The sequence below is a fragment of the Galeopterus variegatus genome, unplaced genomic scaffold, assembly GCF_000696425.1.
Source record: "Galeopterus variegatus unplaced genomic scaffold, G_variegatus-3.0.2 Scaffold1260, whole genome shotgun sequence".
In the NCBI taxonomy this organism is placed as follows: Eukaryota; Metazoa; Chordata; class Mammalia; order Dermoptera; family Cynocephalidae; genus Galeopterus; species Galeopterus variegatus.
This window is the reverse complement of record NW_007727371.1, coordinates 397,976-409,799: the sequence shown is the minus strand read 5'-3', so window position 1 is coordinate 409,799 and position 11,824 is coordinate 397,976. Positions and strand designations below refer to the sequence as shown.

The 11,824-nt window shown below is 34.8% G+C and overlaps 1 protein-coding gene across 1 annotated transcript in view; it reads left to right on the top strand.

Annotated features, from left to right (window-relative positions):
* The window catches only part of STK3 (serine/threonine kinase 3), a gene marked incomplete at its 5' end in the record, with an annotated part of 136,276 nt that overhangs the window by 47,294 nt on the left and 77,158 nt on the right, over positions 1–11,824 (top strand). Inside the window, one exon of the mRNA XM_008575940.1 lies at positions 5,489–5,664. Within this exon, the coding sequence (XP_008574162.1) occupies positions 5,489–5,664 (176 nt within the window). The remainder of the gene's footprint in view (positions 1–5,488; positions 5,665–11,824) is intronic.

Genomic DNA, 11,824 nt, shown 5'->3' with positions numbered 1-11,824 from the left:
GCAACCCTCAGTGTTGCCCCCGCACCGGGCCGGGGACCGGCAACGGGATTGCAACCCTCAGCGTCGCCCCCATGCCTCGCTCAGCCAGTGAGCGGGAACCGGTCTGTATGTGGGATCCGAACCCTCGAGCAGGAGCGCCACCGCGCTTCCCAAGCGGCGCACTATCCAGTGCGCCACCGGGCCGGCCCGTAGCTGTGTTTTTTTAACCAAAGCACTTAAACATACTGAATTTACTTTTTAAAGAATACTATCTAGAAATACGCTTCAATGAAACATTTCTATACATTTGTCAAATGCAGTTGATAATTGTGGTCTTCATGGGTTTCTTACCTTCCAACAGTTCCCCCCAAAATCATTTTTCCTCTCCTCTCTGGTTCTAACTTTCCTATTGATAACCTTTATTATACTGAATGTTAAAATATTCAGATGTCTTTATGTGTGTGACACATTTTAAGACTTCTGGATGAAAATCAGAACTTCTAACACAACTAAATATTTAATTCTGTTGTTTATTCTTTAAAAAAAAGAAAGAAAAGGATATTGAGCAAAGTGTTCCTTTAAGGGATGATCTCCCCTCCCCCTGCCTTATGATTTGATTTACTCAAGTATATTATAGAAAATTTGTGTAAGTTGAGCTACACTTGTAATTTTTTTTTTTACATAGACTCATAAAATGGGGCAGAAGTGGAGAATAATTGACATTAAATTCCTAGACTCTATTTTCAAATAGGAGGTTGCCATAGGAACCAAATTTCAGTTCTGAAGATAGAGAAATATGTTTTGCAATGATGAGGCCCAGAGACAAATCAAGGGTACTTGAAATCTGTTGAAAACATTAATGGTGTATGTCCCGTTCAGATGTCAATAATGTTACCTTGTCAGATTAACCAATTTCTTGCTTTCTTGCTTTCTTGCTTTCATGCTTTTTTTTTTTTTTTTTAGGGGATTTCAGGGAACAAAGTTGAAGATGAACACCGTAAATACAAAATCTTTATTCTTAACGTATTTATTGATCATTAAAATATTATATTTTCTCTCATATATATTTTGTTTATTTTTAACATACCAGTAAAGTCTGTTCTGATGGGGTATCTAAAGGCAGATTTGGCCATTAGCTTAATGAACTGTCCCTAAGGAGTTCCTTTTTCATGGGCTTTGTATGTGGGATATGAGAATATTCTAAGCTCTGAAGGTTTACTATGAATATTGGTGTTTTATACTATCTTGATTTTTATGGAATGTCTCAGTATCTTTTCAGTGGGTACCATTTGGGTCCCAGATGTCTTGTCAGACTTATTTTAAAGCCATCTAGAGCCTGAACAGCTGTAATAGGTGAATAGGTTCATAAATAAATAGTTGTGTTGAGAGTCTTTTTCTATTTTTCCACTAATACATGCATATTCCGATTATCAGATTCTTTCTGACTGTACAGGGAAAGATCATTCTAATGATTATAGTACTTACAAGAGTGCTTAAAAAAAGGTCGTGGGAAAATAGAATTAAAAGATAATAGGAATCTTTCCATGAACTTTTTGAAGTACCCTTGTAATTTCTCAAATATGTTATCACCAATACACTGTTGCTTGTAATGAAATACTGATAGCCTCTACTGATTCAAAAATAATGATGACGGAAAACAACATAACATCTCATAGCTCCTCTCCATGTTTATAGATATTAAACATCTGGGCAGATAGTTAAAAACACTCATTGTTATCTCAGTTGTGAAATTATTTAGGTAAAAGATTTGGGTTCCTGTATAAGGGAACTTTTAGCTTAATGAAAGGAAAAGATGGAAATACATTTAAAAGACATAATTGATAGGTTAAAAAATAAAAAATATTACTTTTACCAATAATTGTACTGTTCATATGTTTACATTGTATCATAATGATTCACTTGATCAGAGATTAGTGTCAACCATCAAAACAACCATAAGAAAATGAAAAACTCCTCTTTTAGCATTAGGAAGTAAGATCACTTGCAAATAAAGATCTGCATGTGTATAAAGAAAAAACTTAGTTAAGTAAGTAGTTAACTTCAAAGCACATAATCCGCAGGGTTTCTAAGAGATATTTGTATACTGATGTTCATAGCAGTATTATTGACGATAGCCAAAAGATGGAAGCAACCCAAATGTCTGTTGACAGATAAATAAATAAAATGTGGTATATACATACAATGGAATATTATTTAGCCTTTAAAAAGGAAGGAAATTCTGACATACTATACAACATAAATGAACCTTAAGGACATCGTGCTAGGAGAAACAAGCCAGTCATAAAAGGCAAATATGAGGGTACTTCAAAAAGTTCATGGAAAGATTCTTATTATCTTTCAATTTATTTTTTCCATGAACTTTTTGAGGTATACTGGTACTATAATGATTCCACTTATATGAGGTATCTAGAGTACTGAGACTCAAAAAGAAAACGTAAAATGGTGGTTGCCAGCAGGTGGGGAGAGGGGAAAATGGGGAGTAGTTTAATGGGTACAGAGTTTCAGTTTTGCAAGATGAAAGGAGTTCTGGAAACCAGTCACACAGCACTGGAGACTACTGAGCTGTACACTTAAAAATGGTTAAGATAAAAAATTTATTTCCAGTTTATTTTTTTATTGTGGTAGAATATATGTAACAAAATATACCATTTTTTTTAAAGTATACAATTCAGTAGTATTAAGTACATTCATAATATTATGCAACCATCACCATCATCCATCTCCATAGCTCTTCATTTTGTAAAAGAAACTCTATACCTATTAAACACTAACTCCCCATTTCCTACTCTTCCCAGCCCCTGGTAACCACCATTCTACTTTCAGTCTCTATGATTTTGACTACTCTAAGCACTTTATATAAGTGGAATTATGCAGTATTTGTCTTTTTGTTCCTGGTTTATTTCACTTAGCATAATGTTCTCAAGGTTCATCCATGTTGTAGAATGTGTGGTGATTTCCCTCTTCACATTTTCTTATACATTCATTTGCCAGTGGACACTTGGTTTGCTTTCATGTTTTAGCTGTTATGAATAAAGCTGCAATGAATGTGAGTATACAAATATCTCTTCAAGACCCTGTTTTTAGTTCTTTTGGGTATATACTCAGAAGTAAGATGGTAAATTTTATGTTATGTGTATTTTAACACAATTTTTTTAAAGAATACACATAATCAATATGAAATCAATGAAAACCTTGTTTGTTTGTTTTTTCCTTTTTGTCTTTTTTCGTGACCGGCAACGGATCGCAACCCTCAGTGTCACGCCCGTACCGGACCGGGACCGGCAACGGGATCGCAACCCTCGGTGTTGTGCCCGCACCTCGCTCAGCCAGTGAGCGGCCGGTCTGTATGTGGGATCCGAACCCTCGGCGGGAGCGCCGCCGCACTCCCAAGCGGCGCACTGTAGCAGTGTGCCACCGGGCCGGCCCGAAAACCTTGTTTTGATAGGGAAATCATGTCATTTTTAAGGCAATGAGATGAAATTTTTTTAAATGAATAAAAACGGCACATTACCCCCTTCTCTTGTATCATCACCTAAGCAAACGCACCTAAACTCCAAATCTGCCAAGTAAAATACACAGAGATCTCAAAGTGGTCTTAATGTGGGGAGAAAAGAAAGTGGAGATAGGATGCTTACCTGATAATTATATCTCCCTCACCCTACCTTTTTTTTTTAAGTTAGAGAATTCCAGACTCTCTGATTTACCACATAAAGTAGGCATCAACTTAGATCCACCCCATATTCCTAAAGACTAAAAATAAAGGTTTTAGCATGCATTCTTTTGACCGAAATAACCTTATACCTCATCCTGAGCCAACAATGTTATTTAGTTGTCATAGTAGTAACTATAGTCTTAAGCTGTACTAGTACTATTACAAATGCATTCTGGATTTGTCACATCACTATTATGAATATTAGGTCTCATTTTAGAGGAACATTGAGAGGTGGAATGTCTTCATAGGCAAGTAAACAAGGTGGTAATGAGTCTGAAAAATATGTCATGTGAAAGGAACTAGGGATGTTTCATCTGAAAAACAGCCAGCCAATACAGGAGCCATTATCTTTGCCTTCAGATATTTGAGGGACAAATATATGAAAGAGGAATTTATTTGGAACTTGAATGTAAATAAATTACAGAAGGACAGATTTCAATTTCACATTTAAAAAAAATACTTTTTGTAACTTGGTTTCCCAACAGGCTTTCTTGTAGGGAGGCGTACTCCCCACAGGAAATTCTTAAGAAGGTAGCTTACTTTCTATCTGGCGAATTATATGGGAAACACCTTCTTTGGTGGTCTCTGGGACATTTATTTAGAGCCCTAGGACTTTAAGAAATCCAGTTTGAAAACCACTGACTAAGACCATAACAGCCAGATTCAAGATTTCGTTATTCCAAATGTTTATTTTCTACTTTATTTGTTCATTCAACATAAAAAGAGAGGAGACATTGAAAGGTTGTAAGCAGAAGAATGACATGGTCTGATTTGCATTTAGAAAGGTCACTATGTGGACAGCATGAAAATTGAAATCAAACGTGGGATACTAGAAGCAAGGAGACTGCTTTTGAGGCTGCTACAATAGCCTAGGCAAGAAATGATACAAACTAAACTAAGACAGTGGCAGTGGTGGAGAGAGAAAAAAGGTTAGATTTAAACAACTCAATTGAGAAGTAGAATTAAAAAGACCTAATGATCAGTTTGATATGATGGGAAGGGAGGAGTCTGAGTTAATTCTCAACTTTATTACTTTGGGGATTGAGTAAATAATATTGACTAGCAGAGATATAATATGTAGGAGTTGCTACAGGTTTGAAGGGAAAGATCTAGAATTTAGTTTAGAACTGGTAAACTAACGGGTAACTCAGACTCACCCCAGATTGAGTAGTCCTATAGCAAGCAGTTGCAAAGTCATGTTCAAGTATAAAACTTAGGAGAGCAAGGTCTGGGTTGGAGAAATAAAGTTGGGAGATAAGGATATAAATATGGCAGGTGAAGCCATGGAAGTCCAAGGGGAAGGGGGGCTCCACTAGAAAGACTATGAGGAAGCAATCACATATGAGAGGAACCTAGGTAAGTCCTTGTAATTTCTTAACAGCAGATGATGTACAATGACAATAACAATGCAGGCTTTAATGTAAAAAAACAAGAAACAAAACTCCAAAAACCACTTTGATTTTTAGAATGTACTTTCTTTGGCAAATTTTAAGCTGAAATGATTTTCAATAAAATTATGATAAAGATTCTGCTAAAATTCTGAAGTGTTTCTACAATCTAAGAATATTCTGGGTCTTCGCCTACTCATTTGGTTTGCATATTTTTGTTTCTTTAATTTATTATTATTATTATTTTTTATGAAACTGATTATGTTGGCCTTGACTCTGACCAGCACAAATTTATTATATGGCTCAGTAAAAAATCATACTTCAATAAGAATCATATTTCTGTAAATGTGAGAGCTTATACCCTCCTTATGTTCCTTGTTTACCTAAGGAAATGCAACTTCACCACAAGTACAAAGACCATCTTTCATGGATTACTTTGATAAGCAGGACTTCAAGAATAAGAGTCATGAAAACTGTAATCAGAACATGCATGAATCCTTCCCTATGTCCAAAAATGTTTTTCCTGATAACTGGAAGGTTCCTCAAGATGGAGACTTTGATTTTGTAAGTACATTTAAATTCTCCTATTTATGTTTTCTCCTTCTGTATTTTATTATCTCGTTGAGAAGTATAGTTCATATGTATATGAACCATGTGTATAAAATTATGGACTGTACATTAATATTCAATATATATCCATGTATGCGGTAGGGGAATTGTGAAATTGTACTTTGCTTGTAGAAATGTACTTATAGAGTAATATAAATAATTGCCTATAATTAAATAAATCACAACTCAAATTTAGACAAATATTCAGGACTCCTTAAAACTTAAATGACATCTGTTTTAAGAGATGTTTTCAATAATGCAAATATGAGATACTTCTTACATTAAGTAAACTCAGTTACCAAAATAAATGATGCAAAGTTGTTTATGACATAGATTTTGAGAAATTTGCTTCAACTTTGAAAGTTAACTGAATTAGTTTCTACTAATTAAGTGTTAATTTCACTTGCTTTGTCAAAAATAATAGTCCTATGCTATATCTAGGTAGCATATAAACTTAAATATAATAATGTTCCTTATCACCTATTTTTTACATTTTCTCTTTACTTCCCCTGCCCCACTTCTTATGATTTCTTTTAAAGAATGCGTAGAATACAGATTAAATTATTCTAGAGCAACTGTTTCCATAACTTGAGAGAGTAAATTCTCAAAATGAGTTCTTCAGTGGACTGAAAATTTTTATGGAGTAAATTTTTGCTTTAGCATGTTTTAAATTTTTTGTGTATTGTTCTGGAAGATTTTTTCCCGAATAAAATAACTCTACAATCTTTTATAGTTGTGTTTATTAATAAGTACACTTATTTATAAGTAAATAAAATTGTAGATATATGTGTATCTTTAAAATTTTTAAGTGATATTAAGCCATTTTTCTTAGACAACATGACTAAATGGTTTGGGATTATAAGTATTTTTGATTTTAAATACTTTTTCTTCTAAATATGGTGATTACTTGAGTTTTCTAACAATCAGATAAGGTTTCAAAATTTATCCTCAATAAATTTAGTACTTATTGCTAGCAAATATTAGCAATGTAATTCACAGGTTAGCGTGGAACCATTAATTGTAATATCTACTTATTGTTTTTTTCAATATTGAAGTAAGAAATTAGAAAAATAAAATCTGTGTTTCTTTAGTTCTAGTAAGGTTTCATTTTAAGCTATCTACTTTAAAATTTTTTATAAATAATTTAGAATGCTGACATTCAAGCTTTAAATCATTCACGAACATGATGAATAATGTATTTAGCATGAAAGAACTATCTTGTCTCAGTTGGAGTGAATATTAATAGCCTCTGGGAAAACAGTTTGAAATGAGCTACAAAGTAATGAATAAATTACTATAGTTAAGAAAGAGCAAATAAAATTATTTAATTCTGTTTTAGTTAGTCTTTAATATCACCCCAAAACTTAATGGCTTAAGATAACAACTAATTTATTTGCTCATAATTTTGTGGGTTAACAATTTGGCTTGCTTGGTTCAGCTAAGGGGTTCTTCTGCTTGTCTTACCTGGGGTTTCTCAAGTGGCTGTAATCGTTTGCCGGCTTGACTGGGGCTGAATGATCTCTCTAAAATTACCTCATTCATGTGTCTGGCAGTTGTGCTGACTGTTGGCTACGTCATATGACCCCATCAGGCAAGCCTGAGATTTTTATGTGGCGGCAGCAGCTTCCCAAAGAGAACAAAGTTGCAAGGCCTCTTGATGTCAGCTTAGAATCTGCACAGTGTTCATCTACAGTAGCATCAAAAAGAATGAAATACTTAAGGAGGTGAAAGACTTGTATACTGAAAACTGCAAAATGTTGCTGAAAGAAATTAAAGGAGGCATTATTACATGAAAACACATCTTGTATTCATGGATTAGAGACTTAATATTGTTAAGATGTTAATGCTGCCTAAAGTAGTCTACACATGCAGTGTAATCTCTGTCAAAATCCTAGTGATGGGCCGGCCCGGTGGTGCACTGCTACAGTGCGCCGCTTGGGAGCGCGGTGGCGCTCCCGCCGAGGGTTTGGATCCCACATACAGACCGGCTGCTCACTGGCTGAGCGAGGTGCGGGTGCAACACCGAGGGTTGCGATCCTGTTGCCGGTCCCGGTCGCGGTACGGGCGCGTCACTGAGGGTTGCGATCCGTTGCCGGTCACGAAAAAAGACAAAAAGGAAAAAAAAAATCCTAGTGATGGTTTTTTTCAGAAGTAGAAAAATTTATCCTAAAATTCATATAGAATCTTAAGGGACTCCACATAGCTAAAATAATCTTGAAAAAGTAAAAAAAAAAAGTTGCTGGTCTTACATTTCCTGATTTCAAGTCTCAATACAAAGCTACTGTAATCAAAACACTGTGGTACTGGCATAAAGACAGACGTATAGACCAATAGTATAGAATAGAGAGCCCACAGATAATCCCTCATATCAATGGTTAGATGATTTTCAACAGGGGTGCCAAGACCATAGAATGGGGAATAGGTCAGTCTTCAATGGATGGTGCTGGGAAAACTGGATATCTGTAAACAAAACAATGAAGTTGGGTTCTTACCTTATACCATATACAGAAATTAACTCAAAATGGATGAAAGATCTAGATGTAAGAACTAAAACTATAAAATTCTTAGGAAAAAACATAGGGAAAAGCTTCATGACATCAGATTTGGCAGTAATTTTTTTGATAGGACACCAAAAGCACAGGAAACAAAAGAAAAAAAAATAGATAATTGGACTACATTGAAATTAAAAATGTGCAGTAAAGGACACTATCAACAGAGTGAAAGGCAACCCATGGAATAGGAGAAAATATTTGTAAATTATGTATCTGGTAAGAGGTTAATATCCGTAATAATAAACTGCTACAACTCAACAGCAACAACAACCAAAACAACCCATTTCAAAAATGGGCAAAGGATTTGAATTTATATTTCTCCAAAGAAGGTAAACAAATGGCTAATAAGCACATGAAAAGATGCTCAGTATCACTAATCATTAAAGAAATGCAAATCAAAACTATAGTGAGATACTACTTCTCATCCTTTAGGATGTTTATTATCAACCAACAAAAAAACTCTAGAAAATAACAAGTGTTAGTGAGGATGTGGAGAAATTGGAATCCTTCCTTGTGCACTGCTGGTGAGAATGTAAAATGGTGTAGTCACTTCAGAAAGCAGTATGGTGGTTCCTCAAAAAAATCAAACATGGGATTAATGTATGATCCAGCAATTCCACTTCTGGGTATATACCAAAGAAGTAAAAGCAGGGACTCAAATATTTGTATGCCTGTGTTCATAGCAGCATTATTCAAATAGCCAAAAGGTGGAAGCAACCTAAATGTCTATAGATGGATGAATATATAAACAAAATGTGGTATGTACATATTATGGAATATTATTCAGCCTTATAAAGGAGGGAAATTCTGAAATGCTACAATATGGATGAACCTTGAAGACATTCTGCTAAGTGAAATAAGCCAGTCAAAAAAGGACAAATACTGTATGATTCCATTTATACGAGTTAGTCAAATTCACAGAGACAGAAAGTAGAATGGTGGTTCCCAGAGGCTGAGGAGAATGGGAAATAGGGAGTGATTGTTTGATGGGTACAGAGTTTCAATTTTGCAAGATGAAAATGTTCTCGAGATGAATGGTGGTGATGGTTGTGAACAGTTTGAATGTGCTTAATGCCACTGAACTATAAAATGGTTAATCTTCTGTTACATATATTTTACCACAATTAAAAAATTGATAAGGGGGAGGAAGAATTCACACACTATCACTGTTGCCTTATTCTGTTAGTCAAAATATGTCAGAAGGCCAGTCTAGATTCAAGGGATATGGATAGATTTCATCTCATGATAGGAGAAACAGTAAAGTCATGTTGCAAAGGGCTCTGTGGGATGGAAGGAATTGTTGTGATCATCTTTGCAAACATTCTACTAGAAAGTATCATAATTAAAATTCAACAGAAATCAGAATATTGAATTTAGGAAATTGGAAGTCATTAGTGATTTTGATAAAGGCCATTTCAGGAGCCTACTTTTAAAATTTTCACACACATACAACTTTTGACGTGTAGGCTTCTGTTGTCTCTGGCTTATTCTGGTTTTGTGAATTTATTTTTCCAGAAGCTAGTTCCTATAAATAAAGTTTTGGTAGCGTTTTGAGCCCATCATAGATTTTGGAGTCCTTTTATCTGGGGATTCTAAGCTTTGTTAGAAAACATTAAGCTAAGTCAACACATGTTCTGCTTTCTGCTTTGGATTGTGGTAGGGACTGTGGATAATTATAAATTATATATGTTTGTAATTCATTTATAAGAAGACAAGATAGAAATTAATGAGGTATTAAGTTGTATCAAGTACAAGTATTAAGTTGTATGAAGTATTAAGAAGTATCCAGAGCAATAATTTAGACATTTTCATGTGGTTTTGGATAAGAGGGGGACTTAGTGAAGGCTGGAGTAGTTTATGAAATTATAATATGGAAGGAGACATTGTCTAAGTATTAAAAATGGATAGCAGAAGGAAGGAAGGCACACACCACAAATAATGATGTGTGTAATAAAAAGCTTACAGGTAGGAAAGCACAAGGTATACTGGGGTAACAATGACGTAGAGATTTTCAGGTCTATGGTAGTTAATTTGGAACAATGTGAGAGGTAAAATGGAAAGGTAGGTCTAGGCCAGATCGTGGAAGCCTTACAAATTGCAGTGTCTGAATTTTTATCTCATAGACCATGGAAGGACACTTAAGATTTTTAAGTTGGAGAATGACATGATGAAAAGTGTCTTAAGAATATTTGTCTTGGGGATAGTATGTAGGATTGAAAGGAAAAGACTAGAGGTAGGAGAAATCAGTTATGTGGCATGAGGTTGAAATAATATAGTAATCAAATGGAAAAGAACCAACAAAAACAGGAATACGTAAATGTAGGAGACATTAGAAAAGATTAATCAACAGAGATAGCCAGCCTACTAGATTGAAGGGTACTATTTTGGTTAAGGTGAGGAACTAATGATAAAAGGTAAAAGTAAAAAAAAATAATAGTAATAAAGGAAAATGACTTCACAGTAGGAAAGAGACTTCAAGGGATCATATGATTGGATCCATTTTTTCTGGAGTTATTTCTTTTCTGACTTACACAGGGCAGATAGCCTTAAAAAGGGACTGGTGGGAAGGCTGGAGTGACTAGGACACTTCTTCTTTCCCTGACATTTACTACACCTGTCAACTGAAACTGCTCAACCCTCTCATCACTTCGAGGAAAGTGGAAAATGCTTGTAATAGCCACTGAGGGGAATGTAAATGGGAATAAATAAGAAATGAATAAAGGAAGGATTGCCAGGAGATGAATAAAGGAGTGCTAAGAGTAGTATTAAGTGTGGTAAAAGATGAAGAAAGGTGTGTAAGAGGGGCAAAAAGAGAGAGCATGTGTAGGGTGCAGTGTAAATGATCTGGTGGAATACTTTGCTTACAAAGTAGGGAAATGGACTAAAAGCAAAGGTAGATTTCCACTTAGGACACCAGCTGTTACTAAGGGAAATCTAGTCTTATTCACTCCCTCGTCTATTAGATACAGAATGTTAAAAAATGTGATTCACCAAAGTGTAAAGTGTGCTAAGGTTTTTGTGTTTATCTTTCCTCTTTATAATGTATCTCAAGGCTACCTTCCAAAAGATAACTGGATTTTGTGTGATTCCTTTGTCTGTTTAACAAAACAAGCTGAAGTTGTTTTGACCATATTTTCAGGACATAGAAGACTTATTTTTCCGCCTTGAGGAAAATGGGTTTCAAGAAAAAAAGTGAAAGACAACACCTCATTATCTTTTGAGGTATTCAGAGCAGCTTCCTAGAGGACAAAATGTATTCAGAGAGCCACCTACTATACAGATGTGCAGAGTAGGAAGCATTCTTTGTCTTAAATCCTGTATGCAATATAATTTGTGTATTTTCTTTTAAATCTTTAGCATTTGTCGTTTGGATTTTCTGTGAATTGTTGTTTCATGTTGTGTTACTGGATGTAATGAGATGATTAGAGAATTTATGATGTCACCAATTTGGGGGTTATAGTATAAAGATAGGAGTAAAATATATTTAGGCTAATTGAACCAATTATTTTTACTCTACTAAAAAATGTTTTGTTTACGGTGTGCCTATGAAGATTTCTAAAACA